Below are 22587 nucleotides of genomic sequence, written 5' to 3'. Positions count from 1 at the left end.
CCCAGCAAGTTTGGATTTCTTTTCTTTTCCTTTTTTTTTTTTTTTTTTTAAAGATTTTTATTTATTTATTTGAGAGAGAGCACAGTAGCTGGGGTGGGGGGGTGGGGACAGAGGGAGGGCAGGGGAGAAGGAGAGAGAGAAGCAGACTTCTCTGAGAGCAGGGAGCCTGGATCATGACCTGAGTGGAAGGCAGACGGTTAACCTTAACCGACTGAGCCACCCAGGTTCCCCTTGGATTTCATGCTAAGTGCCATGGGAAGCTACTAAAATATTTTCACAGGGTGATGTGAGCTGATTTACATTTTGAGGTGTGCCAACTGAGCCTCTGCGGTCACACAACTGAACATGGCTGAGAAAGCATGTAAACCCGGTGTTGGGTTTTTCTCACTTTAAATCATGATTCTCGGGGGTGTGGGGTGGCTCAGTCAGTTAAGAGTATGTCCTGGGCTCGGGTTATGATCCCAGGGGCCTGGCATCGGGTTCCTTGCTCGGCGGGGAGCCAGCTCCTCCTCCCTGTGGCCCTCTCCACCTCCTGCTTATGCTCTTTTTCTCTCTCTGTCAAATAAGTTAATTAAAAAAAAATCATGATCGTTGACCTCAAGTGTCCTTCAGTGCTGCCTGACAGTCACATATGTCCCAGGCCTATGGACTGGAAATCTCTCCACCTCCTTAGCCTTGTTCACTCCCACTGATGACCTTGTCTCTGACTTCACTGAAGAAATGGACGCAATCAGAAGGCAACTTCTGGGGGCGCCTGGGTGGCTCAGTGGTTAAAGCCTCTGCCTTCGGCTCAGGTCATGATCTCAGGGTCCTGGGATCGAGTCCCGCATCGGGCTCTCTGCTCAGCAGGGAGCCTGCCTCCTCCTCCTCTCTCTCTGCCTGCCTCTCTGACTACTTGTGATCTGTCTGTAAAAAAAAAAAACAAAAAATCTTTAAAAAAAAAAAAAAAAAAAAAAAGGCAACTTCTGTACACAACAACCCATATATTAGTGTTTGTATCTAAATACACCATCATCCTTCCAGGTTCTGTTAGTTCCAGCATTCCTATGTGAGGCCAAGCACTTCACGCTCTCCTCCATCCCTTTTCCAGGACATTCTCCAAGACTTGTCTCTGCTCAGTCTTGCATCATGAACATTTTACCTCTCTACTGGATCCGACTTCTCACTAGAAACTGTGTGATTTTTTTTTCCCCCGTCTTAAAAAAAATGGTCTTGATTCCATTTTCCTCTTTAGCTTGTGTTGTTTCTTTGCTACCATTTATAGCAAAGTTCTGGAATATTCATTGACAACAATTTCTCTTTCTCCATTCTCTCATGAACCTGCCCCAATGAGACTTTTAAGGCTACCACCCTAGCGAAATTGCTCTAACATCCCAGTGACCTCTACATTGCTAAAACCGGTGATCTGTCTCATTCCTAGACTCTTAGGATTTATCCACGATAATCCCTACACCACACATCTGCACTAAGTCTCGTTAAATCTGTTAACAAAACATACCGTGAACCTGACCCTTTCGATGAGTGCCATGCTCCATCCCAACCACAACCTTTTCCTTGGACTAGACTAACCTCTGCACTGTCTTCCAGCCCCTGCCCTCCCCAGTCTATCCTCGAACCAGCAGTTCGATTGATCTTCTAAAGATGTCATTCCTCAGCTCAAAATCCTGTGGTTCAAATTACATTTCAAATAAAATGCACACTTCTGTGGCTGCCACCTACTTCTCTAAGCTCATCTCATCGTTCACGTACTAGCCATGCTCTGACCTTTCTGGAAACACAGTGCTTCCAGTTTTTCACAGGGTTTCCTCCTTAACTTGAAAGTTTCTGATCAAATGTCATCTCTTTAGAGTGATAGCAGCAGTGTGATAGTCATCTCCCATCTGTTTCCATTTTTTTTCCCGTTTATTTTTCTCACTAACACTTTTACTACTCAAAATTATATGCTTATAAACTTGTCTCCTTTATTAAAAGATAAGCTCCTTGAAAGCAGAAGTCTCTATCTGCCCAAGTAACTGGTTCAATGTACAGGGAAAGATCTTTGAAAGAGGGTCAAAGGTGGCCTTTGTTTCTAAAAAGCGTAAAATACCAGGGCGTATTTTTATACTGATGGGAATAGTCCTGTAGAAGAGAACTTCTTAATGCAGGAGCAAGCACTTAAGGCAGAAGGCAGACAACACAGACGCCAGTACAGGCATACTGGTAGAGTTTGAGAAGAGGAGGAAAATAAAATAGGATCTGGGACACTATCTCCATTAGTTCTATGTAATATTATCCTTGAACTTCGCAGGTAGGAATGCCTTGATTTTCTGGGAAGTCGCCCTCCCCACCTTACCCTTTGCATGAGCTTGACCAAAGTTCGGGGTAAAACTGAATTTCATGATACATCAAGGCTTTGCAGTAAAAACGTCTTTTCGGGCAGGCTAAAACCTTAAAGCCCCAGGGTGGTTTAAAAAAAAAAAATAATAGCCTGTACTTTTTTTTTTTTTTTCCCCAAGTACAATAAACTATGAGTGACATTTTCATTAGTGCCTTTCTCTTTCAGGAACTATGTGAAAAACAACATTTGTTTTATGAGTCATCATCAAGAGGAATTAGTGCCAAAACAGCTTCAAAAAAGAAAACCCCAAGAGCAGCTCTTGGAGTGTAGAAGTCTGTGTGGTAAGGGACAACCAAAGCAGCTTTCTCCAGAGACCTAATGGCCGCAAACCTTGCAAATGTTGGTAAAGTAGGACAACAATTAGAAGGGTGTCTTTGTACCAAGACATATTGGCCACTCCCATGTTTTCTCCCTAGTGTCGTGGAGGTAGTTTTAGAGACACCTTGAAATTATAAAGGCAAACTTTAACCTTCACCTCTCGAAAGGTAATGGAGGTACAAGATCCCGTGATCCCTTTCTTACTCTGCCTAGGACTCCAGGTGAAACAGATCCTGGCTGATTCAATACCTCACACCCTTTTCACAGAGCAGCCTTTGAGAAACGATGAACTAGTAATGCAATCAACTTTTGCCTTAAGGTTATGTGTGTGCAGAGGCCAGTTGTGGCTTCATGATCCAGACACCTCAGTGGCCTGAACACGAACTCACAGGTTTTTGCCCACTATGACAGTACTTGCACTGGGCCTTCTGTGAAAAAGAACCGGGACACAAGGTGGAGAGTTGCACCTAAGTTCTAGATTAGGAGAGGATCCTGGCTAGGATTTCAGTGATAATTCCTAATTATAGTTCAACAAGTACAAAGATAATGCAGCTTATTTTATGAACTAAAGTGTAATACAAAATACCCTTCTATGAATTTTATGTACAAAATATTAAAACAATTCTGCAATAGTTGAGAAAAGTAAACATTTTTTTCCATCCATTTGTAAAAACACGACTAGAAAAGGCTATTTCAAAATCCTGGGACCATTTTCACTTAGTTGTACCTGTTGTTAAAACTTTAGGAAAGGGTCAGGCCATCAGATGATTGATCCCAATCTTTATAATCAATTAGGTGTGAGTTATTAAGTCAAGCTTATGAAACTCTCTCCTTGGAAGGCTTTCATGATGACTTACCAGCTATCCATAGCTTCCTGCAATCCTCTGCGCTCCTCAGGACTATCACTACCTCAGGTGATGGCACACGAGCTGTAACCGATGCTGACTTGCAGACAATGGCAGATGCAGTGAGTGACATTCAGACAGCAGGACAGTTCCCTCACCATGTGTTCTTCTCTAGGATGAAATGGAGGTCACCGACTGTAACAGGAGCTTGGGTTTCCCCCACACAACAGTGAACTGCTCTCTTCTGTATCTCTCCAGCTGAATATTGGGACTCTGTGAGGTGTTTTCCCCAATTTGGATATGATGACTGAAAATCTACAATAAATAATCTCGATCTATTTAAGTAGTGACCCATTAAATTACTATTATAAGCTATGGGACACACACACAGAAACTTAAAGTATGAATAATCTACCTTGAAAAAGAATAAAACATGACCGGCCTGAAGAACAGAGAATCCTAAGAGCCAAAACCCATTTGTTATTTAGACTGGAATTTTCCTATTGGCCCCTAACAAACTGTGCCAGTTTGATGAGGGTACGGGATCTAGGAATTCCCCTATAACAAAATTGAAAGATTATAAATCTATGTAAGTAACAGTGACACTGTATTAGCAGAGACTCAGGAGAATGACTTCAAGTCCTGATTCTGAAACATATTACATAATGAGAATTGGCAGAGAAAGTTCTGAGGAAGGGAGATTTGAGATTTTACTTCTACCACAGCTCATTTCCTATGCAAGTTGGAGCATGTTTTTTGTGTTTTATTTTGGAAAGAGAAAGAAAAGTGTGTTCTGTAAAGGATCAATTTAAGAAATTTATTATGAATCCTCAGCAGAATTATATGCTGAGATGATTTAAAAAAAATCAAGACAGGTAATTGATACAAATTTTTTTCTTTGTCAAGCATCCCAGATTGTAAGATATTTAACAAAACTGTTACATGTTCCCTTCGAAGTTCAAAACTGTATATATATATTTGTAATTTCTTGTTTTAGCCATTCATCATAAATGGGTAGGAAACTGTTCATAAACTTAGGTTTATCACTAGTGATTTCAACTGCAGTATCTTAAACACTCCTGTATTTTTCTTTTACTATCCTGAGTATGTAACTAAATAATTCTGTCTTCAAACAAATTTCTACCCAATACACCCTTAACCAGAGCTTTTTGATTTCCAAAAATAAAAAAGGGGGAAAACTTATCATTTGTATGTATATATTCACAGTTTTTATTTATAAAAAAAATTTACAGCACTTGTGAAGAGCCAGCAGAAGACATCAGACGCGCTCATTCTTCCCAGCTTTGTTCAGTTTAGTGGGTTATCCGTGACACTTCGCCAGGCGATGCTCACACAGCAGCCCTGACACCTGACCCAGTTAGATTGTCTTTCTTCCTTTTTTCTGAGAAAGCATTTTGATGAGCTACTGATTACCTATTTCTCAAGTTACTTGAATACTGAAAATATTACGATATCTGGATCCACACCTTGGCCATATAATCATGTCCCCCCCACCCCCATTTCTCTTTCTGTGAACATTACCAAACAGGTTACTTATTACTGTTAGTTAAAGCTAAGTGGAAAATCTCAATTTTTAAAAATAGTCTCCCAGAACCTGTGATTTCTTTACTGAATTGTATCCTCTATATTTCATGGTTTACCCTATCCTACTGGATCTTAAAATGAAGCAAATAAACACAATGTAAAAAAACCCAAAAAACCAAAAACCAAAAACAAAACAAAACCAAACCAGGAGAGAGAGAATAAGAGAAGTTTGAAAATCACAAGTCTTTCACAAGAAAGAAAATATAAAAGCTAGCCTTTACCCCCTGACTTAAGGGTGAGAGGCACCGCAGGGGAAGGCATCAAGAGAAAAGGGGATTAAAAAAAAAATGTAAAAATAAGGTTATGTTTTTCAGTGCAGTATGTAAGCTAGGTTTGGAAGACTTTATAATATTGTAAGGAAAATGAACTAGAACACGGAGGACTAGATATTGTGATTTTTCATGACTTTCAAAACATTTTGAAAACTCAGGTTTTAGTGGAAGATTGTGTTGGAATATTGTCTCTATTAAGTTACTACTAGGAAGTTAATTGGACTCTCCACTCAGCTTTATTTCTAAGTGAAATTACTGTTGGTTCTACTAAACTCCTAATCCCAAGTGGTACAGCATGGGTGCAGCCTGATCGCGTACTACCCCAAGACTCTTGGGTGAGCCAGAGGGCCAGTGTTTCACAAATGCATATTTTTTTTAACTTTAAGAGTAGCAATCGCAAATACTGAATAGTCACTCTTCAGCTCCATTAAATAAGACACAGCAAGGGGAAAGACCTATCTTGTTAAATGGCTTTCAAGTTCAAGTTGAACTGTATTATAATTATACTGTGGCACAGAGGCAGCTTGTGGGCACTTCTTGTTAAAACAGCACAATGTATGAACTCCTGACAAGACTCTTAGTATAGCCTTCAGCACCAACCTAAGATTACTACTTTCCTACAACTAGAGGTGAGTCTTAACCAGAATAACACAAGTACATATGAGGTACAAACCATCACAGCTTCTTTCTCATATCCATCTTGTAGGTAAGAGGTTTTGCTTCTTAAAACTACACCTTTGTAACTTTTAAAAGATATTTAACATTTTCTATCATATTAAATTAGCAACATAAAACATTATGCTTAATCTATAAAGTTCTACTCCGGTTTGCTCCCTAGAGTTTATATACATACTTTTATTTCTAATCTGCAAGAAAAAAAATTCCTATTTAATATTTGGTAACAAGAGCAGTAAAAGATACTATACACATGTGGCATATATATATTTACAAAATACACTTCAAAAAGAAGCCAACACACTTTAGCAAAAGTCTAAGCTTGCATAGATTAAAAAGAAAAAAGAATTATGAATACAATTTTTGTTAAAATAGAAAATGGGGAGTAAAAGTTACAGAATGAAGAGAGATCTTTTCCAAACTTTTATTTGTGCACATTCAATTGAAAAAGATAACTTTTACAGGTTCTTTGGTGCCCATATTCAGCATACAAAAATGTAAAAGACTATTCACAAATAAAACACATTAGCTCAAACTGGGAAGAAATAATGACAATAACAAAACAATTTAAGGTAGTGCACACTGTGACAGCTCTGCTTACGGGGACATGAGAATTACTGCGAAAATAAATAGAATGTCCTTTTGTAAAAGCAGCAATGTCATGTCTTGTAAACTTCCTTTTTATATTACAGCAAGGTTTGAAATAAAATCCAAAGGGCTTGGAGCTTACACTGTAGCCGTGAATGAATAAAAGAGTCTATTTCCTCAATTACTGTTGGTCCAGTTTTCCTTTTGTTTTGAGTCCAATGTGCAGCAGGTTTTAAAAGGTGCTCAGTTAGGGATTCTAACCAATTACATGATGAATTATAAAATTTCTTTCCTGCTTTCAAACACAAATGGGTAAATCTGTTCCACAGCAGTTGCAACAGCCTTTACGTTGGGCCCTGTAATGGAAAAAGGGGTGAGAAGAGCGCTAGGAACTTGCATTTCCCGGAAGGGAAGACATTCACATAGTTTAGACTATCGGATTGATGTTTAAAAAAAAGATCTGCACTTTACACAATTATACAGCCACAACACAAACCAACAGAATAACATTTTTTCCGGAACAATTCAAGGAAATCTGAACACAAAATGCTATTATTCACCTCGTTTTAGGGCAGTATGAAGACAGTATATATATAAATATAAAAATCTGACAGTGCTGTTAGATGCTGATTAAAGAAGAAATGATGAAAGGGACTGACATTTTGGTCACTATCCTCTTGGTCATTGTAGCCTGGCTTTTGGTTAGGATACTGCTGATGCTTACAGCTTGCAGGAGTACTGAGGAACCCAGTAAAGAAGACAAAGCTGCTTCCAAAGTACTGGGAAACCAGAGAGCTGTTATTAACTAAGTGGTCTATACTGCCCACCCCCACCCCCAGACTTACTAGTACTCGTTACCCACCACATGTTTAATATTCATCTGGCCACTCATCTTCACAGCTTACTCAGTAAATTAGGGAAACACACATGCAGGAAGGGGGTGAGAGTATATGTGAATTAATCCACATAATGCTTGGGATAACTTTTTAAAAAGATAATCTTCCATTTAAATAGCTAAAAAGAAACATAAAAAGAGACAACGGAAATATTTTCATAAAACTTATTTTGAATAAAAGCAGTTTCACTAAAGTACACTTAATTCTTTTGAAAGATGCTGAAAACATACATATTGTACCCACTGTGAACTCTCTGAAGGTACTGACCACGTGTTATCCAGGTCTGCTCCTTCCTGATTCCCCTCGCCTCCCCCACACAGGTTAGTGCTTTGCCTGTGGAAACTACTCAGAATCTGTTCACTGACTTGTTAATGTTTCATAGGATGTTACAGATGTAAATATGTAATATATACTAATTAATCCATTATCCTCTTTGTTATTATGTTAATTATCTATTAACTCAGTAAATATAGATTTATAGGTACTTATTGACTGATAGACTTTGGGGCTTCTCTGAAGTCTGGGCTCCAAAAGAAAGAGACAGTTGAAAGAAGGGGACACATGGATTTATTCCCTGTCACTCCATTTTAAGATTCAGGCAAGATGCTGGCAGTAGGCTTTAAAAGTCTCCAAGGAAGATGTGAAAACCCATAGGATGAGTCAAAACTAAGCTTACCTCTGTTCAGAGTCTAAAGGTGTCAATAATGTGTATTTTCCTCTAAGAACTGAAGGAGTACAAAGAAAATTCAAGAACACCAAAGAAATTTTCCTGAACTCAATTTAGCCAAAGATTGGGCCTGACTCCTAAGTGATGTTTCTGTACCATTTATAAATACAGTACCTTTACAGCCATCCTGTGTGCTAATGCTCTCTATGCCTAGTTGCTTAAACCATCACTTTTAAATACTTACGACTCAAACAAAATACAAAATACATATGAGACATGACAAATAGTTACCAATGATATTTGACTATTTTACTTATGTAAAACCTCTTCTCTATTAAGTTTATAAAATGGGTTTCTCTTGAATATTTTAAATGCAAGATATCACAAATCAAAAAAAATCACACTATGAAAATATATACTAAAATATTCTTAATAGCTCCAAACTGGGAACTATCCAAATGCTTATGGACAGTGTAATTCAGATCCTGGATACTACACAGCAATAAGAATGAATGATCTCTAACTATATAGAATAATATGGATGAATCTCACACTAAGATAATAATGAGTGAAAGAAGACAGACCTAAAATAGCATGTATACGATTTTAAAACAGTATATAAAAGTAGGGAAAACTAAACTACAGTGTTAGAAGTCCAGAGACTGGTTCCCCTTGAGGAGCAGAAGTGACTGAAAGGGACAAATGAGACATTATTTCCATTTTGATATAGACACCTCATTCAAACCATAACTGACCATAAGCTTGGGTTCAATATCATAAAATACCTGTTACTGTGATACTTCCTGTTGAAAAAATCTGTAATGTAGCTCTTAGAGATTTTATCCGATAGCACACAGCAGGATGAAGTTCAGGTTCATAACTATACCAAAAAAAAAAAAAATCAAAATTAATATAAATATTGACAGGCTGACAAGTCAATACAAATTTAGTAAGTTGTCTAGATTCTGCAAAGACCTACCTGGCATGAGGTCTATTGTTCTTTGTGAATTCTGGCAAACGGATTTCAAATGGCATGTTACACACTGCCAAAACGTTAACAACTTTAAAATCTGTAAATATTACCTGTGGGAGAGAATTACAACTCAATGAATTGTTTTGAAACAAAAAAAAATTATCAGGAAAAAAAACAAAACAAAACCCTGCTCATCAGGGCAACTGTAAATAACTGTTTCAATCCTCTAGCTTCCTGCTCAGCAGGGAGTAGGCTTCTCTCTCTCTCTTCCCCACCAGTAGTTCTCTCTCTCTCTCTCAAATAAACAAACAAAATCTTAAAACAAAACAATTGGAGCACATGAAAAAGTGCTCAACATCACTCGGCATCAGGGAAATACAAATCAAAACCACAGTGGGACACAACCTCACAACGGTCAGAATGGCTAAAATTAACAAGTCAGGAAATGACAGATGTTGGCAAGGATGCGGAGAAAGGGGAACCCTCCTACATTGTTGGTGGGAATGCAAGCTGGTGCAGCTACTCTGGAAAACATCATGGAGCTTCCTCAAAAAGTTGAAAAATAGAGCTACCCTATGACCCAGCAATCACACTACTGGGTATTTATCCTAAAGATACAAATGTAGTGATCTGAAGGGGCATGTGCACCCGAATGTTTACAGCAGCAATGTCCCCAACAGCCAAACTATGGAAAGAACCTAGATGTCCATCAACAGATGAATGGATAAAGAAGATGTGGTATAGATATCTACAATGGAATATTATGCAGCCTTCAAAAAAAATGAAATCTTGCCATTTGTGACATGGATGGAACTAGAGGGTGTTATGCTGTGTGAAATAAGTCAATCAGAGAAAGACAATTATCATATGATCTTACTGATATGTGGAATTTGAGAAACAAGGCAGAGGATCACAGGGGAATGGAGGGAAAAATGAAACAAGACGAAACCAGAGAGGGAGGCAAACGATAAGAGACTCTTAATCTTGGAAAACAAACTGAGGGCTGCTGGAGTGGAGGGTGTGGGGCTGGAGTGGAGTGGGGTGGCTGGGTGATGGACATTGCGGAGGGTATGTGTTATGTTGAGTGCTGTGAAGTGTGTAAGACTAATGAATCACAGACCTATACCCCTGAAACAAATAATACATTATATGTTAATAAATAAATAAATAAATATAAAAAGACAGTTGGGGGGAAAAAAGAATTCGAGCACACAAGAAAGAACAAGCACATCTTAAACATCAATACGATATAGTATTTTAGATTATGAGTGATTTCTTAATGCCATGCAGTTGACCCTGAACAACAGAGGGATTAGTGCCCCAACCAGTCAGAAGTCCTCCTGTAACTTCTGACTCCCCCAAAACTAAACTACTCATAGCCTACAGTTGACTGGCAGCCTTACCCATAAAACAGTCAATTAATACATACTTTGCATCTTATATTATATATTGTATTCTTACAATAAAGCTAGAGAAAATAAAATGATATTAAAATTGTAAAGAATGGGACGCCTGGGTGGCTCAGTGGGTTAAGCCGCTGCCTTGGGCTCAGGTCGTGATCTCAGGGTCCTGGGATTGAGCCCCACATCGCGCGCTCTGCACAGCGGGGAGCCTGCTTCCTTGTCACTCTCTGCCTGCCTCTCGGCCTACTTGTGATCTCTCTCTCTGTGTTGAATAAATAAATAAAATCTTTAAAAAAAAATAAAATTGTAAGGAAGAGAATATCTAATATTATACTATGTTTATGGAAAAACATCGGCATATATGTGGATACACATAGTTTAAGCCTGTGTTATTCAAGGGTCAACAGTAATTAAAGGGAAATAAAAGGTCAAAAACTTAATCAACAAATTAAATGAAATCTGAGATAGCTGCATGATTAAAACACCTGGGTCTCTGAATCTTATGTTTAATTTTTTTAATACTTTAAATGGGATATTTAATCTACAAGGATAGGATAAAGAAGAGTGATAAAAAATTTAAAGCAGAGTTCTCCTTCTAGAGTCAAAATGGAAAAGTTGCCACTTAAAAGTCAATAAATAGAGTGTACTCTGAGCTCCAAAGGTCATTTTCTTATATGCAGTAGAATAAAATGATATTTCTATGAGTTTAGTTAGTTTATGTTTGTTTTTTTTTGGGGGGGTAGGGTGAGAAAACCGTGTTTTTAACTTGATTTTTCTCAACACTTCCAATGTTATGCTAAGACATGAAGCTCCAAGGCTAAAAAGTAACTTCAGCCACTCCTACCAATAACTTGAATACCACAATATCCTACTATGCTTTGAAATGTTCCCAGTAAAACCACACTTCCGGATTAACTGTTCTCCAGCTGAGTGCTTGCACAAGGCAGTTGACGAGTCACAAAATTGTCCAAAATGGCACCACCATCAGTCATGACTCTCAATATCGTCACTTTCCTCAAGCACCAACCCTCTCCCTACCCACCAGAACTTCCGTACCTTTCTAGCACCTTCCGCCTCAAGGAAGACTGAAGAAGTCAGAAAGAAACTCAACTTTTCATCAGTGTTCATTCCATTCAGCCTGGACCCACCTCTTTGGGGACCACAGCTCATCTTTATCTTTCTTTCATTTACTCATCACTTGCAAGTGATGTAAGAAGTCCATAATACGTACTAAGTTTCCTCAGATTTATGCCTCCATAAAATTATATTTGATAAAGTTAACTTGCTAGCAACAGTCACTTTACGTATAATAGCCCGCCAACCGGTGTGTACTTTTTGTGGACCAAACCACAGACTTGACAAAGCAAGCCAATCTTATAAATGTCCCTTTTTATACAATGTGCATTTTGTTTAGAATTTATGTCATTTTTAATACCTCTGATTTTTACAGAATGCAGGCTTTTCTGACTCCTTATATACAGGTGTATAGTTGGAATTAGTTATTCATGTGAATTCTTTTCAACTTACAACATAATGTAGTTATTTCTAAAGCACAGATTACTTAAGTTTGGCATATTTTAAGTAATCACAATATCCTGTTATAATGGTAATGTTCTCACTAACCATAATACGGAGGAACACTGTTTACTCTTAGCCATTAAATGCATAAATCTCTGCAGGTTCCATTCTAGTATCTTTTTTCTTCTTTATAATTTATATGATAGCTATCTACAAATAAAAACAAATACACTTTAACTTTTTACACATATGCCCTACTCTCTACTCTCACCATCCTGACATACCAGTCTTGAGATGATCAAAAACAAGATCTTTTTGGTGAGAAGTGAACAGCCTAGCAGAGCTGAAAAGGCAGTTCACTTGTAAGGCAGTAAGTCTCTCAGTGAGCAAGGGGTTAGTGAAAATGCCAAGGTCCTTTATAAGTACTAACATGGTTTAGAGTTTGCTACTAAATTTTTGCACTGAAGGACAGTAAGAAAAAGGTCAATCATGAAAAGAGTATCTGTGTGATTTTTTTTCCCTTTAAAATTTTTATTTATTTGAGAGAGAGGGGGGAGAGTGAGAGCATGCACAATCAGGGGGAGTGGCAGAGGTAGAGGGAGAAGCAGGCCATCCCCAAGCAGGGAGCCCCGAGGCAGGGCTCAATCCCAGCACCCTGAGATCACAAACGGAGCCAAAGTCAGACACTTAACTGACTGAGCTGCCCAGGTCCTCATCTGTGTGATTTCCTTAGTCTATCAAATTAAAAAGTTTAACTCTATAAATTAAATCCTTTAATATTTGTAGTTTGGATGTTTTTTTGAAAATGTTACCTGAAAACCTAGTTTCTGAAGACTGCGGGCTAAACGTCTGGCACCAAATTTAGCTTCTTCTTCACTAAGGTTTTAAGGAAAGAAAAAGATTATCAGTTACACAGGAAATAAATTTTATACTGACAAATATGACAAACTGTACACGTGATTTTAAGTCTAGGAAAATGTCCTTTCCATGAAGGAAAAATTTTAAAGTTAAAGTAAGAAATCCAATTAAAATTTACCTTGTTGCTCCAGTGCAAATAATTTTTCCTGAGGACCAAATTGTAGCTGTAATTCTAGGTTTTCTCAGCTTCATTAATACTTTCTGCAAAAGAACAAAATAAAACACACGGTTACATACTAAGCATTAATTTTCACTTACACTGCTGCTCCATGTGGCCATTTTAATAAAAGTGTAACTAGTATTCGATGCTTACCCAAGACTGAAATAAGTAATTGCTCTCCAAATCATCCATTCTGAATTTAAGTACCATACTAAACACAAAGGACATATTAATTAAAAAAGACATTTAATTAATTAAAAATACAAAGTCTGTATCAACCTCTTACTATATACTTGAAATCAATGTACTACAAGCATGCAAACTTTTCAACTCTCATTCCACCCTGGCCACATAACTGGAATTTGCAATTTGCATGGATCCTTAAAGATGCCAAACGTATTCCAACCTCAGGGGTTTTGCAGTAATTGTTAATATTTTCATCCAGAATAGTCTTCCCTCAATATTCTCACTTTCATTCAAGTCTCTCATCAGATGTCAGATAGAGAGGTCTTCCCTGACCAACAAAGCAACCCATCCCCTCACTGCTCTCACCTCGTACCCTACTTTATTCTGCTTCACGGTACTCATTATATTGTATCTTACAGTAGAGATGACTACTACAGATTCAAGTTCAATATACAAATCTTGAGCGTAGGACAAATGTTGGAGCTAGAGATGTAATTTTAGATTCCTTAGATATGAAAGGCATTTGAAGGCTGTGGGTTTGAATGAAATTATCTACAGAGTAAGTATAAATCAGTCAAGGACTAAGGTCCAAGAGAACAATGTGAATTTAAATTTTTATTACCATTTTTCATTTATGGAAAATATCATATGCCCATAATGCATAGGAGATAAATGTTTACTGAATACTGTAACATATAAATGAATTGGATATTTCTCCTTAAAACTTCTGTTACTTTTCAAGTTTCACCCTTTCTCTGTTACATGTCACATTACCAAATGAGAAAGCTATAATGTCTGGAAGGATAAAATTTAACAAAGAGCCAAATTAAACTTGAATTAAAAGATATTATCAAATTTCATACACAAGTGGCTGAGAAACACTAAACTGAGTTTATTCTGTATTTAACTGTCTTTCACCACCACCTTATCCATCAATTCAGCTTTTTCAGTTAACCTCCTACGAAAAATGACTTCCCTATCACATGGCATGCTCAAGTTCCAAAGCAGTATTAGGCACTTTATTAACCTTCTTAGCAGATATCTTCATTCCTTAATTAGGTGACGATGGCAAGACTGATGAACTTGAAAATCTTTAATTGTGGGTCATTGCAATTTTTAATTGAATTTAATTCATCTTAAGTTAGTTTCTAGAACTAAGAGCTAATGATAATTTACTGAGGTACACTAGCATCGAATTTTTAGAGCTTAGAGCCTTCATATACATTCATAGTTTTCATAATAAATGTATAAAATCTATATCTCAACATCATATGGTTTATAAAAGCCAGTGAACACACACTGTCCTTTGTAATATTAATCTCAGTAAGGTTAAAAGCAAGTTATCAATGCTTCTATTTTAAATAATACAGGTCTAACAAAAACTAAAATTAATACTGTCCAGGTTAGGATATGAACCATATTATTTTCAGCAATTTATTCCTAAAGAATACCAACTATTTTGGCTAAATAAAGAGGGGTATTAACATATACTACAAAAATCACAACATATATATTACAGCATCATATGTATCATATATCATTCATGTAACCAAGAAACTATATATATAAATATTTTTAAAGATTTATTTATTTGAGAGAGAGAAAGTGAGAGAGAGTGGGGGGAGGGCCAAAGGGAGAGAGGAACTTAAGCTGACTCCAAGCTGAGAGCAGAGGCTGACGTGGGGCTCAATCTCAAGACCCTGAGATCATGACCTGAGCTGAAACCAAGAGTCTGACACTTAACCAAATGTGCCACCCAGCAGCCCTTAAAAAATTATATTTGAATAAGTATACACCACGTATAAATGCCTCCTTCTTCATTTAAAAGAAATTGAGAGAACAATCAAATTCTAGTAGCCTGTGAATTCTTTGCTGAGTCCTGGAGATGGGGAATATCCAAAAGCTGACACTTCGGGGAGGAGGGGCCACTTCTACAAGGCTCAGTGTTGTATTCAGTACAACTGACACATGGTAAGGTGCTCATAAACTATCTGTATAGAGAATATGTTTTAGAACATGATTCATAGCACTATAAAATTAGTCTACGTAGCATACATACCAAAATTTAGATACTTACTCCAACGTCACGCTTATAAATTACATTTGCTCCCTCCAAAGCAATCTTCCTTAAGTTCAAATGGCATCTTGTTCTAAAAACACAGACTACATTTGTAATTAGAATGTCCAATGCAACATCACTGTCTGCATCCATTGGGGTAGTTTAAAAACTTAGCTTCCCACCACGAAGATCACATCCTGAGAAATAAAACAAAATAAAGTAATTAAATATTCTGTTAATTTATTTTTCACAAATAATCCTGAAAATAAAAATATAGGAAATTACATTATCTATTTTTTAAATGCTACTCAAAGCAAATCATGTCCCTTCTGTTCCCCATTAAAGTAATTTTTAAAAAGATAACAAACATGTCATATAAAATCTTTCAAAATTTGGGACTAAGTTGTATTCCTTACAATTAATAAGGAACTTTTACATGCCAGGAGCCTACCAGACTCATCTCCTGCTCCTTGCCTTTACAACCACTATGTTTCAGATGTAGCACAGTTATGGCAATTCTCCAAATATACCAAGTTCAAGGGCTGGACTTCGTGGTCCCAATGTCCAATCATTAATGGTACTATAAACCACCTCTTACAACTTGCAAGGGTAAAAAAAAAAAAAAAAAAAGACCCACTTTTCCTCTATTTTAGGTAATTGGCTTAGTTGCTTAAAGGAGAAATATTAATTATATTTGTTAACAAATTTTTCTCATTTACCAGTCATTCATTCATTATTCACTTATCAAATATCTTCCATACGCTGAGGACACTAGAGGATAAAAATGAGTAAGACAAAATCTTTTGTCTTCAAGGAGCTCTGACAAACAGCACAACACAATTTTTGTCAAGATTTCAGTCTTCCAAAATGTACCTTTCAAAACTATGATATGAGCATTTCTATAAACAATCAAAAGTGAGCCATAGTTTTTACTAAGTATACGACCCTTATCCAGCTAAAAAATGCTCTTGGACTAGGTTTCTATGTTTATTTATTTATTTGAGACAGTGCACATGCACGCACATGGGAGAGGCAGAGAGACAGAGAGGCAGAGTCTCAAGTAGACTCCGTGCCCAGTGCGGAGCCTACTCAATCTTGCAACACTGAGATCATGACCTGAGCCCAAACCAAGAGTCCAAAGCTCAACTGACTGAGCCATCCAGGTGTCCTTGGTTTCCACTTCTTAAAAAATAAGTAACAGTAATTCAGCTTAACTAACACGCAAAGAGAAAACCGGAAAATACTAATATTACCATTATAATGACCTTTAAAGAGTCGTTGAAACTGCTATATGAAAAGCCAGTATTCTTTATAAGGATTCAAATTATTATATGATGAAAATAATGCAGATGCCCAGAGTCCCAACGAAGAAAATTCAAGCTTGTTTTCCTGTCTTTTAGTATCTGATAGAACACAAGTCAGACCCAGCCTTCCAGCACCTCTCTGGGACGATGGAGCATTCAGCTCTGTGGACCACTTCTATCTAAGCCTCATCAGGTTTTCTCATGATTATGTTCCCTTCAGTCTGCTTATCTTCTTGTTTTGTTGTTTTCTGTGTGTCTGGGCAACCTCAAATAATTTTTATGTGCAAGGAGTGGGGCAGGGGTAGCAGTGGATAGCTATATGGGTAGACAGATGCATAAAGAGGACAGGGGCAGTTATCAATACTGATCTTAAACTGTGGGGTCAATAACTGACTCATCACTTAACCAGTTATGAGAACGCGACAAGTTATGCAATCTCTCTGGGCCTCGGTCTTCTCATTTGCCACATGAAATACAGTGCCCTACCAAAAAGTGTTGTAGGGATTACAGAGAAGGTATAAAAAGTACTTAGCGCATATATCTGGTAACAATAACACAAAAATGATGTTACTATAGATCAAGTAAGTTTAAATCAGCAGACAGAGCAGAGATACCTTAGTATCGTTTCCCATTATTCTATTAGAACCCAGATATTGAGCCACCTAGACCTCACCATGTCTCCTATGTTGCTATAAAAACTCTGCACTAACCGTGAGGTGAAGAAACTCTTAGTTGCTCACCTCAATACCCATCCCATCCTTCCTTCACAGTGAACAGAACCCAACAGAATCTAGCTGGGTACACTGTGGGAGAAATGAATACTCAACATACTTCCAAGGCTCCCTGCTAACGGATATAGCCCAGAGGCCACATGGCTCTGTCATGGTTAATGAAATGTAAAATGAAATGGTTTTGTGTCTTCTGGGAAGAAAAAACTGCTTGGAGTGATCAAACTAAGCCAGCAAAGACCCTGTTGTGCCTTCCCACCCTTCTTCACTTTTATTGCCTGGAGTCTGGATATGAGAGCTGGAGCTCAAACAGGCATCTGGGATCATGAAACTATGTGATAAGGACAGTGGAACAGGAAGGAAGACAGAAGATGCCTGAATGGCTGATACAGTGAGACTCCTTATTATCATTGCACTTCCTAATTCCAGACTTGAGGACTGTGAGAGAAAAATCAATTTCCATACCGACCCCCACATATGTTAGACTTTTGTTATATGCTGCCAAACCTAATCCTAATGGATATACACCCCATGAGAGAGGCTACAGAAAGCACTACTTAAAGAGAAACTATGAAGACACTCTGTCAAATTTACTGTTTCACACAGATTTTTTTTTTTTTACATCAAACAGGTTAAAACAAATTAAGGGAAGAATACAAAGGCAATATATAGGGTAAAAATAAGACTGGGTGTAAAACAAATCTTGGTGAATGCAAAGGAGCCTCAAAATTAATACAAAATAGGTGATTATGTCTGTACTTTAGCAACTTAGATTCTAAAAATGAGGTTGCAGGCATAGTTCATCTTAAACTGCTCAATGTTCATATTTTACGTGAATATAATCTGGCAAGAAGCCTCAGAAAATACTATTGCTCTCATAGGTTTTAAATCAAGGATATAACATGAAGTCAGTACTTAAAAAAGAAAGCGGCATCCTACATTTTTGAAGCATTACAAACAAACAAAAAACCCACTTCCATTTAATTTATCTATCTTAAAAATAAGGGTGTAGTTCTGGATATTAACAAAGATTCACCCCACAGCTAACATCATACTGAATGGTGAAAAGCTCAAAGTTTTTCCTCGGAGATCAAGAATCAAGGATGCGTACTCTCACGACTTGTATTCAACACAGTATTGGAAATCCTAGCCGGAACAATTAGGCAGGAAAAAGAAAGTGCATCCAAACTGGAAAGGAAAGAAGTAAAATTGTCACTTTTTGCGGATGACAGGATGTTAAATATAGAAAACCCTAAAGACTCCACCAAAACAACTATAACTAATAAATGGATTCAATAAAGTTGCAAGACACAAAATCAATATATAAAATCTGTTCTGTTTCTATACATTAGCAATAAGCTATCAGAAAGAGAAATTTTAAAAAACTCACTTTATAACTGCATCAAAAAGAATAAAATACCCAGGAATAAATTTAAGCAAGGAGGTGAAAGACCAATACATTGAAAACTGTAAGACACTGATGAAAGAAACTGAAAAATAAACAAGTAAATGGATATACCATACTCAATTGAAAGAATTAATATTATTAAAATGTCTATGCCACCACAAAACAATCTAGAGATTCAATGCAATCTCTATCAAAACTCTACTGGTATTTTTCAAAGAAATAGAACAAACAATTCTAAAACTTGTACGGAACCTAAAAGCAATCTTGAGAAAGAACAAAGCTGGAACCTGATTTCAAACTATATTACAAAGCTACAGAAATCAAAATGATACTGGCATAAAAACAATAAAACAGAGTTCGGAAATAAAACTCATGCCTATATAGTCCACTGATTTATAAAAAAGGAGATGAAAATATACAACGGGGAAAAGACAGTCTCTTCAATAAGTAGTGTTAGGAAAACTGGACAGCCATATTCAAAAGAATAAAACTACACTATCTTATACCATACACAAAAATTAATTGAAAATGGATTAGAGACTTAAATACAAAACCTGGGAATTATAATACTAGAAGAAAACAGGGGGTAAACTCCTTGATGCCAGTCTTTGCACTGAATTTTTGGATCTAACTTTATTTTTTTTAAGTTTATTTATTTATCTATCTATTTATTTATTTGATAGAGGAAGAGAGAGAGAGACTGTGCCCACAAGCAGGGGAAGGAGCAGAAGGAGTGAGAGAAGCCGACTCCCTCTGAGCAAGGAGCTGGGCCTGGCCTGGTCAATCCCAGCACCCCAAGATCAGGACCTGAGCCAAAGTCAAACGCTTAATGAACTAAGCCCCTGATTTTTGGATCTAACTTTATAAGCAAAGGCAACAAAAGCAAAAATAAACAAGTGGGAGATACACCAACCTAAAAAGCTTTTGCTTGCAAATAAAATGGAAAGGCAACCTACAGAATGGGAGAAAACGGTTGCAAATCATATACCCAATAAGAAGTAAATATTCAAAAAATATAAAGAACTCCTATAACTCAACAGTAAAAACCAATAATCTGATTAAAAAATGGGTAAAGGAATTGAAGAGACATTTTTCCAAAAAAGACATACTGATGGTCAACAGGCACATGAAAAGATACTCAATGCCACTAATCATCAGGGAAATGCAAAATCAACCACAATGGGATATCACTGCATATGTGTCAGAAAGGGTGTTAACAAATAACCAAAAAATAACAAATGTTGGTGAGGATGTGGAGAAAATGGAACCCTTGTGCACTGTTAGTGGGAATGTCAATTGGTGCAGCTGCTACGGAAAATAGTATGGAGGTTCCTCAAAAAATTAAAAATAGAACTACCATATGATCCAGCAACTCTGCTTTTGGATATTCATCTGAAGAAAAGGAAAATGTTAAATCGAAAAGATATATGCACCCTATCTTCATCACAGTATTATTTACAACAGCCAAGATACAGAAACAACCTAGTGTCCCTCAGTGACTGAATGAGTAAAACAAAAAGATGTGAATAGGTATACATACAATTGAATACTTCTCAGCCATAAAAAAGAATGAAATCTTGCAGTTTGTTACAACATGGATTAATCCTGAAAGTGTTATGATATGTGAAATTAATCAGACAAAAATTTCATTTATATGTGGAATCTAAAAAAATAAATAACTAAAAAATACAGAGAAGAAGCTGGTAGTTGTCAGAAGGGAAGATAAGGGTTGGGATGGGTGATATGCAAGGGGATTAAGAGGTACAAACTTCCAGGTATAAAATAAATAATTCACTGGGGTTAAAAGTACAGCACAGAGAATATTAGTCAATAATACTGCAGTAACTTTGTATGGTGACAGATGGTAATTACATTTATCATCATAAGCAATTTGTAATGCATATAAATGGGGAATCACTATGTTGTACACCTCAAACTAATATAATATTGTATATGTCAACTGTACTGCAATTAAAGAGAAGGTTAAAAACAAGAAATACTTATTGGAAAATAAGAAGAAAGGAAACATAAATGACTTAAGCATTTGATCCAAGAAATCAAGTAAATAACAATCACAAGTATATAAGGAAGAAAATAATAAAACTAAAAAAGTAAACATGGTAGAAATAAAAATTCAACTCAAATTTTAAGATTCTAAGTTTTTTATACGAGTATTAATAATTTTCAATTTTTTGTACAGTGTAGTAAAACACATATATTAGTTACTATAAGAAAAACAAAGCTAATTCTATTTTGATTTCAATTATTATCAATAACTTTCTCACTGCCCATCATTTAATCAGGTGTTCTGTCCTGTGTCTCAGGTAAATGCCTACTATGAGTTGTCAAATATTTCCTTCTAATAAAAAGCAAAGTTCAAAACTCACCTGTCCTCACTTCAGGAAATGTTATATTTTTAGCTTTTAATTAAATACCTTATAATTGTGGTCAAAAGTACAAACTTCTGGTAAATAAGTAAGTTCTGGGGATATAATGTACACCCTGGTGACTAGAGTTAATACTACTGTATCTTGTATTTAAAAGCTGATAAGAGATTTTAAAACTTCTCATGACAAGAAAACAAATTTGCAACTATGTGTGGTGATGGATGTTAATGACATAGTGTGGTGATTATTTTGCAACTCATACATACGTTGAATCATTAAGTTGTATACCTGAAACATAATGTTACATGTCAATTGTATCTCAATAAAAACTTTTAAGTCAGTCTTAGAAAAAAAATGCATCATAGAAGTGGAAGCAGCTTCTTCTTCACTTGACGATTTTAGGGATAAGAACAAATTTGTGTTTTAGGTTTTCTTACTTTCAAGCAGTATTTAAAAACAGTACTCAGCGAACCATCACAAACTGCAACCTTAAAGCATTACTTGGGAAACACCGCCACCTCCTGGCTCTTAAGACAAAGTGCATCAAAGACTACAGTTACACCTTGCCAATATTGTGGATTTGGTTCCAGACCACCATAATAAAGTGAAGAACTCAATAAAGCAAGTCAAAAAAATTTTCTGGTTCCTCAGTGTATATAAAAGTTGTGTTTGCACCATACTGTAGTCTATTAAGTGTGCAACAGCATTATGTTTACAAAAATCACTATATGTACCTTATTTAAAAAGTACTTTACTGCTACAAAATGCTAACAATCATTTGAGCTTTTAGCAAGTCAATCTTTTTCCTGGTGGAGGGTCTTGCCTTGATGTTGAAGGCTGCTGACTGATCTGGTGGTGACTGCAGAAGGTTGGAGGTTGTGGCAATTTCTTAAAATAAGACACTAATAAAATTTGCCAGATGGATTGGATCTTCCTTTTACAAAGAGTTTCTCTATAGCATGGGATACTGTTTGACAGCCCTGGGCCACTGTTAGAACTTCTTTCAAAATTGAGAATCAATCCTCTCAATCTACTAAACCTACTACTTCATCAACTAAGTGTATGTAATATCCTGCCTAAGTCCTTTGCTGTCGCTTCAACATCTTCACAGCCTCTTCTCCAGGTGTAGACTGCATCTCAAGAAAACTTTTTTGCTCATCTGTAAGAAGCAACTCCTCATCCATTCAAGTTAGCTCATGAGATCGCAGCAATTCAGTCCCATCTTCAGGCTCCACTTCTAATTCTCATTTCTCTGGCTTTTCCTACCACAACTGCAATCACTTCCTCCATGGAAGTCCTG

General features: G+C 36.7%; 2 protein-coding genes across 9 annotated transcripts in view; one reads left to right on the top strand and one right to left on the bottom strand.

Annotated features, from left to right (window-relative positions):
- Window positions 1-5252, top strand: part of SLC2A12 (solute carrier family 2 member 12) — a 53739-nt gene extending 48487 nt beyond the window's left edge. For 3 of the 6 annotated variants that reach the window (XM_032844800.1, XM_032844802.1, XM_032844804.1), the window contains exon 5: window positions 2543-3320. In XM_032844800.1, the coding sequence (XP_032700691.1) occupies window positions 2543-2696 (154 nt within the window). In that variant the 3' untranslated portion in view covers window positions 2697-3320. Of the gene's footprint in view, window positions 1-2542; window positions 3321-3715 lie in introns of those variants that run through there. The other 3 variants (XM_032844808.1, XM_032844801.1, XM_032844807.1) reach the window with 2 other exon arrangements.
- Window positions 5253-6252: 1000 nt separating this feature from the next.
- TBPL1 (TATA-box binding protein like 1) overlaps window positions 6253-22587 on the bottom strand; it is a 35370-nt gene continuing 19035 nt past the window's right edge. For 2 of the 3 annotated variants that reach the window (XM_032844793.1, XM_032844792.1), the window contains 6 exons: window positions 15479-15657; window positions 13174-13256; window positions 12950-13013; window positions 9223-9326; window positions 9029-9123; window positions 6253-7036 (listed from right to left, as the gene is read on the bottom strand). In XM_032844793.1, the coding sequence (XP_032700684.1) occupies window positions 6957-7036; window positions 9029-9123; window positions 9223-9326; window positions 12950-13013; window positions 13174-13256; window positions 15479-15613 (561 nt within the window). In that variant the 5' untranslated portion in view covers window positions 15614-15657 and the 3' untranslated portion in view covers window positions 6253-6956. Of the gene's footprint in view, window positions 7037-9028; window positions 9124-9222; window positions 9327-12949; window positions 13014-13173; window positions 13257-13368; window positions 13427-15478; window positions 15658-22587 lie in introns of those variants that run through there. The other variant, XM_032844794.1, reaches the window with a different exon arrangement.

The sequence above is a fragment of the Lontra canadensis genome, unplaced genomic scaffold, assembly GCF_010015895.1.
Source record: "Lontra canadensis isolate GAN:19392208 unplaced genomic scaffold, GSC_riverotter_1.0 scaffold156, whole genome shotgun sequence".
NCBI lineage: Eukaryota > Metazoa > Chordata > Mammalia > Carnivora > Mustelidae > Lontra > Lontra canadensis.
The sequence above is the reverse complement of the archived record's forward strand: the minus strand, read 5'-3'. Positions and strand labels throughout refer to the sequence as shown.